Source organism: Salmo salar, chromosome ssa08 (assembly GCF_905237065.1).
Source record: "Salmo salar chromosome ssa08, Ssal_v3.1, whole genome shotgun sequence".
Taxonomy (NCBI): Eukaryota; Metazoa; Chordata; class Actinopteri; order Salmoniformes; family Salmonidae; genus Salmo; species Salmo salar.
In genome coordinates this window covers 3615380-3633400 of record NC_059449.1, presented here as the reverse complement: position 1 = coordinate 3633400, position 18021 = coordinate 3615380, and the positions used below count along the sequence as shown (strand labels likewise).

The following is an 18021-nucleotide window of genomic DNA, read 5'->3' as shown; positions in this document are numbered from 1 at the left end:
ATGATGAAGTCGTCTTATTTAAAAATAGTTCAATTAGTGCATATGATATATGAGAAACTTAAAGGTAGACACCAGCTAAATTACTTTTCCACGAGCAGCATCGCAGATAATGAGATGAATTAGATGCAAGAGTTTGCTCTCACAGTCACACACATTATCTGCACATGTGCATGGGTTCGCTTCATGCTGTTCACACCGTGGTAGCCAGGGCACCAAAACAGAAGAGAAGTTGTGCCTCGTGCTTCAACGCTCTTAGATGTTACGGAAAATGACCCACTGAATTGATGCATTTAATTAAATTGTAATAAATAAATACATTCCTATTAAATAGCAAAGGCGCATTGACCCAATGTTGGCAGCATACATGGGGCTAATCATGCCAATGTGGGCATGTTTACTGGGAGGTGTCTCGCTGTTTGATTGTTTCTGATAAGTTTTGCCAACATTGTTCATTTGTAATTTCCTTTGCGCTGGTGAGGCTTGTAGATAAACTTGAGAGAGCATCTGGTTTTCCTCAGTTAGCCCACCAGGGAGATCGCAGTCTAGATAGGAACCCGAACCCGGCACCAGAACTATTAGCTTCTTCCGCCAAGGTTCCTGGCTGTGTGATCTCATCAAACACTGATTTAGCTACATGTGTCAGGCTAAAACACACAGTTTGAGGTTTAACTAACAGTGAAGTGCCTCGGAGAGGGATGGATTAAGCAGAACCAACAGAATTCTGGGTGGTTTGTTTGTATTGGTAAGATTGTTTGAGTATAAAGATTTCTCACAAGGGGTATATTTTCTGTTTTGGAAATGTCTCACCCTACTGCTAAATCACGCCAAAACGTTTATTAACATCATGGATGTTGTGTGTATTTTTGACAGAACATGACCAAGCCATGGATAACACCAGTTTGGGATGGCCAGAGGATCTGGATGGTGATGTCAACCTTTCTTCTTTCCAAGGTGACCTGGAGGACTTCTGCGCTACGTCGTCGAGGCACCAGGCATCCCGGGTGATCCTGTACGCCTTCTTTACAGCGGGCATCGTGTGCACGGTGGTGGACAACTTCCTGGTGGTCCTGGCCATTGTGTACTGCAAGCAGCTGCAGTCGCCCACCAACTCGTTCGTCATGTCCTTGGCGGTGGCCGACTGCCTGGTGGGGTTGGTGATCATGCCCTACAGCATGGTGTGCACCGTGGAGGGCTGCTGGTTCTTCGGCGCCCTCTTCTGCCAGGTCCACTCCAGCCTGGACATCATGCTGTGCACCGCATCCATCTTCCACCTCAGCTGCATCCCCTTCAACCGCTACTACGCCATGTGTAACCCCTTGGTCTACCACCTGAAAATGTCCCAGGGCCGGGTAGCCTTCCTGATCGTGGTCTGTTGGGCCGTCCCGTTGCTCATCTCCTTTGGCCCCATCATGCTGGGCCTCCACAAGGCCGGGGTGGACATGGTGCCCATGCCGCCCGAGGACACCTGCGTCTTCCTGGTGAACCGCGTCTACACCGTCATGGCCTCCCTGGTGGCCTTCTACCTGCCCATGGGCATCATGCTAGCGGCCTACTGGAAGATCTACAAGGCGGCCAAGCGGCAAGCCATGCAGATCAGCGCCATGGAGAGCCAGTTTTCGGCCGGGGTGGGCAAGGACTCCAGCAAGAAGCAAAGGCACCGCAACGCCATGAGGAGGGAGAGGAAGGCGGCTAAGACCCTGGGGATCATCATGGGGGTCTTTCTACTCTTCTGGCTTCCCTTCTTCATTGTCAACATCGTGGATCCCTTCATCGACTACAGCATAGTGGTGGAGGTGTGGGAGTTTTTCCTGTGGCTGGGTTACGTTAACTCGTCGCTTAACCCATTCTTGTGTGGGTTCTTCAATAGATCTTTCCGTAGAGCGTTTATGATGGTTATGGGATGTCGGATATGGCTGTCGAACTCCGCGCCGGGTCTGGACTTACCAAAAGAGAGCAACGAACGCAAGGTCAACCAATAGGAGACAAGAATTGCAACACTCCACACATGGATGTGACATCGACCTATCACACTCCAAGAAAGAGGGCAACGGGACACACAGACCAATAGGAGACTTTTAAAATACTTCAATTACCGGCTATAGAGGACAATTGAAGGGATTAAGTTGTTATTGTTATATTAAAGAGGATTAAGTCACTGACTGATTAAAACATTGACGTTTAAAACAATCTGTGCATTTCTGAGACGGACAAAACTGAAATAAACACAAGATTGAACTGCAAAACCCTCAAATGACAGGGTGCAAATAAACATTGTATTTTGGTAGTCGTTAAAAATAAAAATAAAAGAGAGAAAGAAAATACATGTAAAAAATAAAGAAGTGAATACTCTTCAGCAAATGTTGTTCTAGTGTGTAAATAAATATAATGTCTGGTTCTTCTTTTGCATTTCCAAAATCTCAGCGATCCAAAATAAATAGTAATGTCTGCTTGTCTGAATTGGTCGCTCGATTAAGTGTTTGGGTTTTCTAGGATGATTGATGTATGGGTTATAAGAATGTACACAACCTTGGTTATTACAGTTGTGTTTTTATAATTGTTTTTTATTTCTATTAGTTTTTCTATTTTGTTTTGAATTCAGTTTAGTTTCAGTTAGCTGAGGTGATTTGTTCAAGTGTGAATGCTCTATCTAGAAACAATTGATCCTTGATTGCGATACGGTTTTGGAAACCTTCAACACCAACTTGATTATCATCCAAAATAACTTTACAAATTAAAAAGATACACTTACAGTTTTACCACAGATTTCCACCGTTTTTTTTGGAGCTTTGAGCCGACATTTTTTTGGGGTTCCCTCCCAAGTTTCCATTAGCTCAGGAAGTGCAAATCAAAAAACATCAGTGAAATTCTGTGTTAAAATGACACACAGTAAGTGTACCTTTTGTATTTGTACATTTTTGGGGGGGTGATATGAAAGTAGAGTTTCTTAGGTTTCCGTATTGAACGCAGTGATTATCAACTTGTAGGCACAGCGTCTGTACAGTTGTACAGGTTGGCCCCGCTGTGGTCAATAGTTCAAATGAAAGCCCTATGGCTGTCTGTCCTTATAAAGTGAATATTATTTTAACCTCGTTCTCAGGCAATTGCTCACAGTGCATATAAGCCTGGTACATCAATGATTCAAAGTTAGCCTTAGTGGGGCTGACCAGAGGATTCTATGGGATTGACCTTGAGTAAAGTATTTGTCATCATCAAATCACACAACTAAGAGGTGTGGCTCTGTGCTTGTAGTCTGCTAGCGTAACGGGGAGGGTTAGGGGGAAAGTAGTTGGTAGATTAAGCTGATTAAGCCAATGCACTAGGAGTTTCTCCCGGTATTTCTATATTGGCTAACAAAGGCAAAATTTAACATGTTGGTCCACCTGGCTCTTGGCGCATTTGGGATTCATCTTAATGGGACTTGGATTTGAAAGGAATAGCGCTGAGGCTGGTGCAAAAAAATATATGGTGGAAGGAAACTCTCTCTCACCCATTTTTTTCACCAATCCAATGCTTTTTATGTAAGAAGAATTAAGTTAGTCTCCTAGATGTTTATTTTTTTTTTTATATTTTTTTTTTTTACATTTTAGCAAGTGATAGTGATACACAAGCTAGGCTTTTTTTGAAACATCGCCATCTCCTGGCCGCATTAACCAACCAGATTCAGTTGCTTGAAAACGCCCCAAAAGCTTGAAAACCCCATTCGGTTTTTGGCCAAAGTAAGCTAAACATAATTCATGATGATTTTTATTTTATTTTTTATTTTGTTTTGGAGTCATAGACAATGGGTTTGTTAATTATTTATTGTTTTTGTTTCATTTTTAGTTTACAATAATAACCTTGTACACAACTCTGATGAAAGTTGTAATCATCTTACATAGTCACCTTAAAATGAGGATACTGTCCACACTCTGTTTGCATAGAGTGCTTCTGACTACCGGCTATCGTGTTGATTAGAGAAGAGAGGAGACAATTAGATTAGAGAAGACAAAAGGTTCCTCTCTGCCTCCTTCTTTCCACTCCTCTCCTCTTTCGACCTCACCCTCTCACCTTCCCCCCCTACTCACAAGGCAGGCAATACGCTTGACCTCATCTTTACTAGATGCTGTTCTTCCACTAATCTCATTGCAACTCCCCTCCAAGTCTCCGACCACTACCTTGTATCCTTTTCCCTCTCGCTCTCATCCAACACTTCTCACTCTGCCCCTACTCGGATGGTATTGCGCCGTCCCAACCTTCGCTCTCTCTCTCCCGCTACTCTCTCCTCTTCCATCCTATCATCTCTTCCCTCTGCTCAAACCTTCTCCAACCTATCTCCTGATTCTGCCTCCTCAACCCTCCTCTCCTCCCTCTCTGCATCCTTTGATTTCCTCTGTCCCCTATCCTCCAGGCCGGCTCGGTCCTCCCCTCCTGCTCCGTGGCTCGACGACTCACTGCGAGCTCACAGAACAGGGCTCCGGGCAGCCAAGCGGAAATGGAGGAAAACTCGCCTCCCTGCGGACCTGGCATCCTTTCACTCCCTCCTCTCTACATTTTCCTCTTCTGTCTCTGCTGCTAAAGCCACTTTCTACCACTCTAAACTCCAAGCATCTGCCTCTAACCCTAGGAAGCTCTTTGCTACCTTCTCCTCCCTCCTGAATCCTTCGCCCCCCCCCACCTCCCTCTCTGCGGATGACTTTGTCGAACATTTTGAAAAGAAGGTTGACGACATCCGATCCTCGTTTGCTAAGTCAAACGACACTGCTGGTCCTGCTCACACTGCCCTACCCTGTGCTTTGACCTCTTTCTCCCCTCTCTCCAGATGAAATCTCGCGTCTTGTGACGGCCGGCCGCCCAACAACCTGCCCACTTAACCCTATCCCCTCCTCTCTTCTCCAGACCATTTCCGGAGACCTTCTCCCCTACCTCACCTCGCTCATCAACTCATCCTTGACCGCTGGCTACGTCCCTTCCGTCTTCAAGAGAGCGAGAGTTGCACCCCTTCTGAAAAAACCTACACTCGATCCCTCCGATGTCAACAACTACAGACCAGTATCCCTTCTTTCCTTTCTCTCCAAAACTCTTGAACGTGCCGTCCTTGGCCAGCTCTCTTGCTATCTCTCTCAGAATGACCTTCTTGATCCTAATCAGTCAGGTTTCAAGACTGGGCATTCAACTGAGACTGCTCTTCTCTGTGTCACGGTGGCTCTCCGCACTGCTAAAGCTAACTCTCTCTCCTCTGCTCTCATCCTTCTAGACCTATCTGCTGCCTTTGATACCGTGAACCATCAGATCCTCCTCTCCACCCTCTCCGAGCTGGGCATCTCCGGCGCCGCCCACGCTTGGATTGCGTCCTACCTGACAGGTCGCTCCTACCAGGTGGCGTGGCGAGAATCTGTCTCCGCACCACGTGCTCTCACCACTGGTGTCCCCCAGGGCTCTGTTCTTGGCCCACTCCTATTCTCGCTATACACCAAGTCACTTGGCTCTGTCATATCCTCACATGGTCTCTCATATCATTGCTATGCAGATGACACACAATTAATCTTCTCCTTTCCCCCTTCTGACAACCAGGTGGCGAATCGCATCTCTGCATGTCTGGCAGACATATCAGTGTGGATGACGGATCACCACCTCAAGCTGAACCTCGGCAAGATGGAGCTGCTCTTCCTCCCGGGGAAGGACTGCCCGTTCCATGATCTCGCCATCACGGTTGACAACTCCCTTGTGTCCTCCTCCCAGAGTGCTAAGAGCCTTGGCGTGACCCTGGACAACACCCTGTCGTTCTCCACCAACATCAAGGCGGTGACCCGATCCTGTAGGTTCATGCTCTACAACATTCGCAGAGTACGACCCTGCCTCACACAGGAAGCGGCGCAGGTCCTAATCCAGGCACTTGTCATCTCCCGTCTGGATTATTGCAACTCGCTGTTGGCTGGGCTCCCTGCCTGTGCCATTAAACCCCTACAACTCATCCAGAACGCCGCAGCCCGTCTGGTGTTCAACCTTCCCAAGTTCTCTCACGTCACCCCGCTCCTCCGCTCTCTCCACTGGCTTCCAGTCGAAGCTCGCATCCGCTACAAGACCATGGTGCTTGCCTACGGAGCTGTGAGGGGAACGGCACCTCCGTACCTTCAGGCTCTGATCAGGCCCTACACCCAAACAAGGGCACTCCGTTCATCCACCTCTGGCCTGCTCGCCTCCCTACCTCTGAGGAAGCACAGTTCCCGCTCAGCCCAGTCAAAACTGTTCGCTGCTCTGGCACCCCAATGGTGGAACAAGCTCCCTCACGACGCCAGGACAGTGGAGTCAATCACCACCTTCCGGAGACACCTGAAACCCCACCTCTTCAAGGAATACCTGGGATAGGATAAAGTAATCCTTCTAACCCCCCCCCCCCCCTAAAAGATGTAGATGCACTATTGTAAAGTGGTTGTTCCACTGGATATTATAAGGTGAATGCACCAATTTGTAAGTCGCTCTGGATAAGAGCGTCTGCTAAATGACTTAAATGTTAAATGTAAATGTAGAGGAGCACACAGAAGTAATTGGGCTCAACTTGTTTATAATAAGAGGATGGTCTCTGTATGACTTTGCCATGAATGTGCAATGTGTCCCCTGCCAAGTGTGGACCCATTACAAACTAGTTTCAAACTGATTGCTGTAATAAAGCAGTATGCACACACACACACACATGCACGCAAACATGCACACACACATAAACACACACACGGTATAAACACTTGGGTTTAGATTGCCTCTCAGGACATATTTGTTAGAGGAAATAGCCGGGGCGAAAATAGAATTTGAAATATGGTTATGTTTTGATTAAATGGTGCTTATGAAATGATTACTGCCTGTGACTGGACAGACAGGGTCAAGCACTGGCACCAGCATGTCCGGCCATGCCAAGTAAGAATAATAAAGGAGAGAATGGGCTTTAGGTTCGTGCCAAGGAGAGAGCGGAAGAGATGAGAGAAAGAGAGAGAGAGAGGAGAGGGGAAAAGGAGAGATTAAGTAAGAGAAGGAGAGGGTGTCAGTGAATAACAATGTGAAGAAGGAAAAGAGGGAATGGCACTAGATGAGAAAGGAAATTCCACCTGTGTACTTCTATGTACTTTGTGAAAAAAGCTAACACATCTCTGAAATGTTCTCTCCACTCTCTATTCTAACAAAGTGAGTCTCCACTTTCTTTTAGAGACCAAATGAACCACAACTAAATCAGAACCTGACCAACATTGAAAACAGTCAAGACAAAAAATATCCTTCAAACAGGTTACCGAATTATATCATTTTGTGAACAATTATTTGAATTTTACGAGACATATAAACTCAGCAAGAAAAGATCATTCGTAAAAATCTAAATAACTTCACAGATCTACATTGTAAAGGGTTTAAACACTGTTTCCCATGCTTGTTCAATGAACCATAAACAGTTAATGAACATGCACCTGTGGAACGGTCGTTAAGACACAAACAGCTTACAGACGGTAGGCAATTAAGGTCACAGTTATGAAAACTTAGGACACTAAAGAGGCCTTCCTACTGACTCTGCAAAACACCAAAAGAAAGATGCCCAGGATCCCTGCTCATCTGCGTGAACGTGCCTTAGGGCCATTCCCCCCAGAAATGGGAACTTGCAGGTGTCTTGGTGGAAGAGTGGGGTGACATCTCACAGCAAGAACTGTCAAATCTGGTGCAGTCCATGAGGAGGAGATGCACTGCAGTACTTAATGCAGTTGGTGGCCACACCAGATACTGACTGTTACTTTTGATTTTGACCCCCGTTTGTTCAGGGACACATTATTTCATTTCTGTTAGTCACATGTCTGTGGAACTTGTTCAGTTTATGTCTCAGTTGTTGAATCTTGTTATGTTCATACAAATATTTACACATGTTAAGTTTGCTGAAAATAAACACAGTTGACAGTGAGTGGACGTTTCTTTTTTTGCTGAGTTTATTTATGGCAGGACCAAGGGAGTGGAGAGACAGATACGGTAACAGAGTGTGACTTGAAGCATAGCTTTGTCATGCTGAGTGCTTTGTGTTTACGCCCAGAGAGATTCACCGCTCACACACACCTCAGGTGGATTAGTCATCTGGAGGTGCAACAGGAAGAACACATGCACGCAAACAGGAACACACACACACACACACACATGCACACACACGTGTTTCAGAATCCTTCATCTGAGGCAAAGACTCTTGAGATCTGGTTTGTGTGAGGGAGATGAGAAAAGGAGAAGAAGAGGAATACACATTTCCCATGTTTACCTATACAGAATCTGATGTGTAACTCCATACGGTATACCTTCTCACTAGAAAATTATCAAACAGTTCCGTTATTCGAACGTTTGTTCCTATTACTTGGCGTAAAAGAACCCTACCCTGTTTCATCACAACGGGAAGCCTTTGAGAGGCGTTAAAACACGTGTCCTCCTGGACTTCCCAATCTGCCCTTGCTTGGATGATTATCGTCATAACAACAGTCCACCCAGCATGGGATTGGTGATTTGGAAGAGGAAAAGGAAAAATCAACTTCTCACCCTGCAAAAGGTTATATAGGCTGTTTGATGAGTACGGCAGATATGTTCTCACAGCTCATAGAGCATCACTTGTTTTGGCTGTTTTAGTCTGCGAGAAACATCAAAACAAGCTCTGATGGGGGATGAACCTCATAGGCTGGGTAATAGTTTATGTTATTACACTGTAGGTTACCATCCTACACCGCAGTTGTGTTGCACCAGTTCAGTTTGTCAGTAAAGTCATGTGTAAAGTCTTACTAAATCCGTAGGCATTACTAAATCCTTAGGCATTATAATGAGGGGGTTTTCTAAATTTGATTGCACCATGGACATGTACAGTGCTTTTGGAACGTACTCAGACCCCTTGACTTTCCACATTTCTGTAATGTTACAGCCTTTTTCTAAAATGGATCAAGTTGCTTTTTCCCCCTCATCAATCTACACACAATACCCCATAATGACAATGCAAATACTGGTTTTTAGAAATGTTAGCTCATTTATAAAAAATAAATACGGAAATACGACATTTACATAAGTATTCAGACCCTTTACTCAGCACTTTGTTGAAGCACCTTTGGCAGTGATTACAGTCTTGAGTCTTCTTGGGATGACGCTAAAATCTTGGCACACCTGTATTTAGGGAGTTTCTCCCATTCTTCTCTGCAGATCCTCTCAAGCTCTGTCAGGTTGGATGGGGAGCGTTGCTGCACAGCTATTTTCAGGTTTCTCCAGAGATGTTCGATCGGGTTCAAGTCCAGGCTTTGGCTGGGCCACTCAAGGACATTCAGAGACTTGTCCCGAAGCCACTCCTGCGTTGTCTTGCCTGTGTGCTTAGGGTCATTGTCCTGTTGGAAGGTGAACCTTCACCCAAGTCTGCGGTCCTGAGTGCTCTGGAGCAGGTTTCATCAAGGATTTCTCTGTACTTTCCTCCGTTCATCTTTCCCTCGGTACTGACTAGTCTCCCAGTCCCTGCCGCTGAAAAACATCCCCCACAGCATGATGCTGCCACCACAATGCTTCACCGTAGGGATGGTGACAGGTTTCCTCTAGACGTGACGCTTACAGACGTGACGTGCATTTTACTGAGGAGTGGCTTCCGTCTGGCCTGATTGGTGGAGTGCTGCAGAGATGGTTGTCCTTCTGGAAGGTTCTCCCATCTCCACAGAGGAACTCTGGAGCTCTGTCAGAGTGACCATCATATTCTTTGTCACCTCCCTGACCAAGGCCCTTCTCCCCCGATTGCTCAGTTTGGCCGGGCGGCCAGCTCTAGGAAGATACTTGGTGGTTCTAAACTTCTTTTATATAAGAATAATGGTTGCCACTGTGTTCTTGTGGAAATGTTTTGGTACCCTTCCCCAGACTTCCTTTTGATATATTTTTGGAATATCTGTTGTTCCATGTAGAGAATATGTTATTCAATGTGTTTGTATGAGCTAATAGTAGTAAGGTCAAAAATACTTTTTCATCAAATAATTTGTTGATATTTTTTTTTATACTTCAAAGGGTCAAAATCAAATAGCAAAATAATCCTTGGTATGACCTTCTTAAAACAATTCCATATAGAAGAACCTGAATGGCTTAGATAGGGCTTAGAGACTCTGATGGGTTCAACTTGGGGCAAAGTTACCATTTTATCACATATGCAGTGTTTTGGGCGAGATAACCAAGAATTCGTTGGACCTCCATGTTGTGTATTCTACTACAGTGTGTGTCATAAGTATTCACCCCTCTTGAATTTTTTTCACATTTTGTTGCACTACAAAGTGGGATTAAAATGAATGTAATCCGGATTTTTTGGTCATTGGTCTACACAAAATACAAAAGTCGAAGAAAAATCACTCCCAAAAAAGAAATAATAAACAAACAATAATATAGCTTGATTTGATACGTATTCAACCCCCTGAGTCTATATAAGTTAGAAACACCTTTGGCAGCTATGAGTCTTCTTGGGTAAGTCTCTAAGGGCCCGATTCCGATTTAGGAAATTACGCATTTCTTACACATGCCACCATCCCTACGGTGAAACATGGCACCATCCCTACGGTGAAACATGGTAGTGGCAGCAATGTTTTGGTACCATTCTCCAGATCTGTGCCTGAACACAATCCTGTCTCGTAGATTTACGGAAAAGTCCTTCATGGCTTGGTTTTTCCTCTGACCTGCACTGTCAACTGTGGGACTTTAAATAGACAGGTGTGTGCCTTTCCAAACCATATCCAATCAATTGAATTTATACCAGGTGGACTCCAATGAAGTTGTAGAAAGTTCTGAAGGATGATCAATGGAAACAGGATGCACCTGAGCTCAGTTTCGACTCTCATAGCAATGGGTCTGACTACTTATGTAAATACTTTTGTTTTTACATTTGCAAACGTTTCAAAAACCTTTTTTTCACTTTTGCATTATGGGATACTGTGTGGAGATTTCTGAGGATTTTTTTTGTAATTAATCTATTTTGGAATAAGGCTGTAACGTAACAAAATGTGTAAAAAGTCAAGGGATGTGAATAGTTTCCGAAGGCACTGTAACACATTCATACTGACTCTACACACACACACACACACACACACACACATCCAATCATCATATACTGTATGCTGCTCTGTTTATCATGTACAGTATCCTGATGACTAGTCACACCTTACCCCTATACTTATCTGCCCCTACCATTCCAGTATTCCTGCACATTGTAAATATGGTATTGGCACTGACCCTGGAACTGACCCTTTATATAGCTCACTTACTTTCTTGTGTTCTTCTTTGTTCTTCTTTACTATTTGTACAGTTGAAGTCAGAAGTTTACATACTGTACACCTTAGCCAAGTACATTTAAACTCAGTTTTTCACAATTCCTGACATTTAATCCTAGTAAAATCCTAGTATAACTGAGTCAGGTTTGTAGGCCTCCTTGCTCACACATGCTTTTTCAGTTCTGCCCACAGATTTTCTATAGGAATGAGGTCAGAGCTTTGTGATGGCCACTCCAATACCTTGACTTTGTTGTCCTTAAGCCATTTTGCCACAACTTTGGAAGTATGCTTGGGGTCATTTTCAATTTGGAAGACCCATTTGCGACCAAGCTTTAACTTCCTGACTGATGTCTTGAGATGTTGCTTCAATATATCCACATAATTTTCCTCCCTCATGATGCCATCTATTTTGTGAAATGCACCAGTCCCTCCTGCAGCAATGCACCCCCACAACATGATGCTGCCAGCCCTGTGCTTCATTGTTGGGATGGTGTTCTTCGGCTTGCAAGCCTCCCCCTTTTTTTCTCCAAACATAACGATGGTCATTATGGCCAAACAGTTCTATATTTGTTTCATCAGACCGGAGGACATTTCTCCAAAACGTACGATCTTCGTCCCAATGTGCAGTTGCAAACCGTAGTCTGGCTTTTTTATGGTGGATTTGGAGCAGTGGCTTCTTCCTTGCTGAGCGGCCTTTCAGGTTATGTTGATATAGGACTCGTTTTACTGTGGATATAGATACTTTTGTACCTGTTTCCTCCAGCATCTTCACAAGGTCCTTTGCTGTTGTTCTGGGATTGATTTGCACTTTTTCGCACCAAAGTACGTTCCTCTTCAGGAGACAGAACGTGTCTCCTTCCTGAGCGGTATGACGGCTGCGTGGTCCCATGGTGTTTAAACTTGCTCCCAAGGATGAACCAGACTTGTGGAGGTCTACAATTTTTTTTCTGAGGTCTTGGTTGATTTTCTTTTTGATTTTCCCACGATGTCCTAACTGACTTGCCAAAACTATAGTTTTGTGGTTGAAAAACGAGTTTTAATGACTCCAACTTAAGTGTATGTAAATTTCTGACTTCAACTGTATTACTACTGATATTGATTACGTCATTGTTGGGAAAGCAAGGAAGGCATTTCACTGTTCTTGTGCACATGACAAAACAACTTGAAACTCTCTCTCACTCTCTTCTCTCTCTGTCTCTCTTTCTCCCTCTCTCAGTCCTCTTAGCTGAATTCTCTGTCTGGAGTAATTGCTTGTATGGCCATTTTGTTATTGTCAGCTTGGCAGAGATTTTGGCTGGGCCCCTCACGCAGCGGCTGACTCATACAGTACTTAAGGCGACGTCCCAAATGGCACTCCATCCCCCATTAAGCCCCATAGGGCTCTGGTCAAAAGTAGTGCACTCTATAAGGAATAGGGTGCCGTTTGGGACACAGAGGACTATGATTTATGTCTAGTGCTTTCCTTTGTCTCAAAAGTTATGGGGGGATATTCACCGAGTTGACAAAACATCAGGAACACCTGCTCTTTCTGTGACATAGACTGACCAGGTTAGTACAGATGAAAGATATGATCCCTTATTGATGTCACTTATTAAATCCACTTCAATCGGTGTAGATCAAGTCTGTGAAACTCATTCATGCAGGCCCTAGTGTCTGCAGGTTTTAGTTTTTTCCTTTCAATTAACACCTAGACCACAAACTCAATATTAGGAAGGTGTTCTTAATGTTCTGTAAACACAGTGTGTAACACACAGAGACAAGGAACCATTTTTTTAAGCCCTCATCTGTGTTACAGTAGTTATACTACTCTGGTAGTGCTACTATTACTCAAATGGTGTCAGAGAAGACATCTTTGATGTGATCATGGACATTTTAAGTGAATCGTGATTGTAAGGGAATGCAGCTTGTAGGGCATTACAGTAAATGGTAAATAGCAGCTGCCAATAGTGACACCTGCTGGGAATGACAGGTACAGTACAATATGTAGTTACAATGCATATATGGTGTGTAGTTTGTGTGGGTATTTTGTCCAAACCTAGCCACCGTAATATGTACCTGATACAGCCAGTTAAGGTTTCACCAGTTGCTCAGTTGAATCGTTTCAGCCTAGCGTTTTAGTGCTAGGCTGGAACAAAGTCTGCACCGACCAAGGCCCTCCAGGACTGACATAAAAATAACATTTTAAAAAATCTTTTTTTTCCCAATTTTATTTTGCTTAACATTGACAGACATCATTGAACCATCAGCAAATACAAACGAAACAAAAGCGTATTTTTGGCAATGCAAAGAACAGACAAATACTGTAATCAATGTGTTCAAGGATTTGATTCTGTCAAGCCTTGTCCTTTCAAAAGATAAATGACCTCTCTTCTCTCTGGCTCTGATTGCAGTTAAGGTAAATACACCATGATACTTATTCAACTGCTCCATACATTGTTTCCAGTCTGAATGTATAATGCAATTTCACAGAGGTCTGCTAATGTCAGTTCATCACAGTTCACTTCACTCATTCACTTAGCAAAATAATCAGATGCAATTATTGTTACCCATACATTACCCTACGTTTACTCATATCACCCCGAAATTGTCCTGTGCAATGCTTTCGTCATTCAAGTCAGTGGCTTTCACTTTGTGATATGTGTTTGCTCTAAGAGAACACACGTCTACGCCCAGCTGGATTGTGTTAAATTGAGCTGGATGATCTGATACCCTAGAAAAGGAGTGTTTGTCTGTAAGTTATGGTAAAATGGGGGTTGTGAGTTATGACATTGGGTCTCCATGTTGCTGCTGGTTGTAGGGGTTGAGCTGTTTGGACTTGAGAGTGAGAATGCTCAAAGGACATAGCGACGGGCTGCTGATGATCCCAGCCGATCAATGAGAAGTCAGTTTGACATCTTGCCACCTGTCCAGAAAGTGCCTTTTCCATACCCACTTATTGTTCTGCGTTTGTCTTTTTAACGCAGCTCAAATAAATAACGTTCCATTCCACTTCACTTCAATCTCCCTCCAACAAAATGAAACAAACACGATACAATCATTAAGGTTTGATATCATATTTTGGAGCAATTCGTGCTTGGATCAAATTGGGCCATTTCCAGACAAAGTGAACTCAAGCCTTTGATCGATGTCCAAACAACTCTCTACAGACAAATGTTCCTTCAGTCTTGTTTATTTGCTGGTCAAATAGTCCCATGATAACCCCAAGTTCCGATCTTACATTTTGTGGAATTTCCGCATTCCATTCCATGGTGCAAGTGAAAAAGAGCACTTTCCTTTGACTTTTACCTCTTTCTGCTTTGCACCGGCAAACCCCATCTAGGTGATTTAAGGAAGGAATTATATTGCTCATTCCCCATGTTGATACTCCAATGGCAACTAATCAAGCGCTTTCACTTGCAGCGTCACTGCAAATGTCATTGAAGAATGTTAAGCAATTGAATGACAGTAGCCATCCAAATTTTCCCCTCCCTTAGTATGTCCCTCTAGAATCTAGATGTCTGTCTCCTTCAGGCCGTAGCACTCTGTGAGGTCATAGATCTGATAGCAGCTCTGCTCTGTGACATCGTTGTAAATCCCCATGGAAACCGTGTCAATCTCTGTCCTCGCAAGGGAGGGGGCCGTGACGCCTCCCTTCCCGCCCGGACCTCCCTTAATCTTATTGGACAGATTGTTCATCTTCTCCTTGAGCTGGAACGATGACTTCTGTAGTGGCGGGAACAGGCTCCACCCTTTAAAACTCAGTGAACGTCCTTGAGTACCCTTGTAGTAGTGCGAGCTACCGCACGACTCATGGTTGATGGCGTACCCCGGCCGGTAGTCTGTCAAACTGGCATTGCCAATACCCATAGTACCCATTTCCCTGTCACCTATGCCCTGCTGGTGATGGCCCTTGATGGCCGTGCGCCAGCGCTGGTCGTAGAAGCGCCGCAGGACTCGGCGGCGGCGGTGGCACTGGCAGCGGAGGAGACGGGTGAAGGCGCGCTGGAACTCTTTGCTAGAGCACGGGTAGATGACAGGGTTAATGCAGCTGTTGAAGTAGCCCAGCCAGAAGATGACCTTAAAGACCATGTCAGATGGCTTCAGTGCCGGGAAGAAGGAGCCTGGGAGGAAACAGAGGAGAGAGGTGTTAGGATCTGTGATAATCTTTAAGATAACTTATGTTTTAAAGACATTTAAAATCCATTCAAGTGTTCTGAAAGAGAGGACTGTGGTAGTAAAATCACAAAATAGAGGATTCCTCACAACACTGAATCCTAAACTCACAGCTTGTGAGTAGGCTGTCTCATCGGTGATCAGACTTTACTTGATCTTGATTACAAAGGACATGAAGACAAATGCATTTCTAGCTATTTTAATCATATGTACCATATTAAGGGCTGTTGAGGCCATAGCTATTTTAATCATATGTACCATATTAAGGGCTGTTGAGGCCATACTATATTGTTTTTTCACAAAATGTTTGCTTTTCCTTTTTCTTTTCTTTCTGGCAATGTACTCGTGAGGAGTTTGGAATGAACTTGTATTAACTTAGAACAGAGAGAAACTAGAAGGAAGCCAAGACCACTTCTAAACAGTTTTTTGTTTAGAATTATCCCTCGCAAACCTTTGGAGTCTCTCTTCCTCTCAAATATATTTTTCTGTGCCACTGAATAAAGTTAGCAGCAAGATGTTCCATGGCTGCCCCGCACACACTTTTTAAAAACATTTTTATTGTGCGCAAGCTTGCTTTTGGAGTCATTGCATTATTTACCAGTATCTAGATATTGTTTTGTGTTTCAGCTTTAATGTTGTTCTTCAAAATAATTGATAAGGATTTTGTTTTCATCTCTCTTCATTTTTAAACTTTGACATTTTGTGTGTAAGACAAGAATTGGCTTCAAATGAGATACATCTAGCTGTTTTTTCTATGCATCGTCAAGAGCGAACGGCAGCTTCTTCGGGTAAGGTTAAGGCGGGAGGTGTGTGTTTCTTTGTAAACAACAGCTGGTGCGCGATCTCTGGAAGTCTCTAGGTTTTGCTCACTTGAGTTAGAATACCTCTTGATAAGCTGCAGACCATACTATTTAGCTAGAGAGTTTTCATCTATATTTTTCATAGCTGTGTATTTACCACCACAAACCGATACTGGCACTAAGACTGCACTCAACGAGATGTACAGTATAGTGCCATAAACAGCTATATAGGGCCAGTGATTTTAATGCAGGGAATCTGAAAAACTGTCTTACCAAATGTTTTCCAGCATATCACCTGTGCAACTAGAGGGGAAAAACTCTAGATTACCTTTATTCCACAAACAGAAATCTATACAAAGCTCCCCCTCGTCCTGCATTTGGCAGATCTGACCATAACTCTATCCTCCTGATTCCTGCTTACAAACAGGAAGTACTAGTGACACGCTCAGTATGGAAGTGGTACAATGAAGCGGATACTAAGGTAGAAGACTGTTTCGCTAGCACAGACTGGAATATGTTCCTGGATTCATCTGATAACATTGAGGAGTTTACCACATAAGTTACTGGCTTCATTAATAAGTGCATCGACGACGTCGTCCCCCATAGTGACCGTATGTACATATCCCAAGCAGAAGCCATGGATTACAGGGAACATTCACACTGAGCTGAAGGCTAGAGCTGCCACTTTAAAGGAATGGGACACTAATCTGTATGCTTATAAGAAATCCCACTACAACCTCCGGCAAGCCATCAAAAAGTCATAACGTCAATATAGAACTAAGATCGAATCCTACTATGCCGGCTCTAATGCTTGTCAGATGTGGCAGGGCTTGCAAACTATCAAGGATCACAAAGGGAAACCCAGCCGCGAGTTGCTCAGTGACGCAAGCCTACCAGACGAGCTAAATTCCTTCTATGCTCGCATCGAGACAAGCAACAGTGAACCATACCTAAGAGCACCAGCTGTTCCGGACAACTGTGTGATCTCGCTCTCCGTAGCCGATGTGAGTAAGACCTTTAAACAGGTTAACATTCGTCTGGAAAGGGCAGTGTGGAGTGCAATTGATATTGCGTCATCTGTGGATCTGTTGGGCCGGTATGTGAATTGGAGTGGGTCTATGGTTTCCGAGTGGTGTTGATGTGACGCATGACCTGCCTTTCAAAGCACTTCATGGCTACAGACATGAAGTCTGTTTAGTTTAGATGGGAGCTGACGTGGCACACACGCACACTATCCTTGTGGGGACCAAAAAACTGATTCCTATTCAAAATCCAATTTTCCTTAACCCCTAACCCTAAATCTCTAGCCCTTAACCTAGCCTTAATTGGACATTTCTACATTTTTAACTTCATCATCTCCAGCACCACCCCAACATCAACCTATGTGAAAATGGCGCTTTTCTATGTTTTGTACCAAAAAAAACTTTCCAATGACATCCTCAACCAATTAGTAGGCAATTAATTAGTAGGTAATGCCTACTCATAAGTGGTTAAAATCACGTAAGGCACACCAATGTTGCTGGAAAGACTTGTCTTCCTATTAACTTTTTCACTACAAACATAGAAACACCCCATTTTAACATATGTTGATGTTGGGGTGGTGCTGGAGATGATGAATATTAAGTTTAACATTAAAAAAACGAATCCTTTGAAACTAACCTTAACCCCAAACCCCTAACCTTAACTCCTAACCCTAAACCTAACCCCTAACCATAATTCTAACCCTAACCAGGGATGAAAGTAGAATTGATATGTTCCCGGAATGGGACCTCCTATATGTGAACACACTTGCACGTTTTGTTTATGCTCCTAATCAT

The 18021-nt window shown here is 43.9% G+C and overlaps 2 protein-coding genes across 2 annotated transcripts in view; one reads left to right on the top strand and one right to left on the bottom strand.

The window, feature by feature from the left end:
• The first annotated feature begins 884 nt into the window (after positions 1-884).
• LOC106609933 (5-hydroxytryptamine receptor 4-like) lies at positions 885-2283 on the top strand. The gene has a single exon (XM_045722607.1). The coding sequence runs from the start codon at positions 885-887 to the stop codon at positions 1977-1979; it is 1095 nt and encodes a 364-aa protein (XP_045578563.1). The 3' UTR covers positions 1980-2283.
• An 11168-nt stretch (positions 2284-13451) lies between these two features.
• Positions 13452-18021, bottom strand: part of LOC106609980 (alpha-1D adrenergic receptor) — a 35496-nt gene continuing 30926 nt past the window's right edge. Inside the window, exon 2 of the mRNA XM_014209065.2 lies at positions 13452-15352. Coding sequence (XP_014064540.1) covers positions 14742-15352 — 611 coding nt within the window. The 3' untranslated portion in view covers positions 13452-14741. The remainder of the gene's footprint in view (positions 15353-18021) is intronic.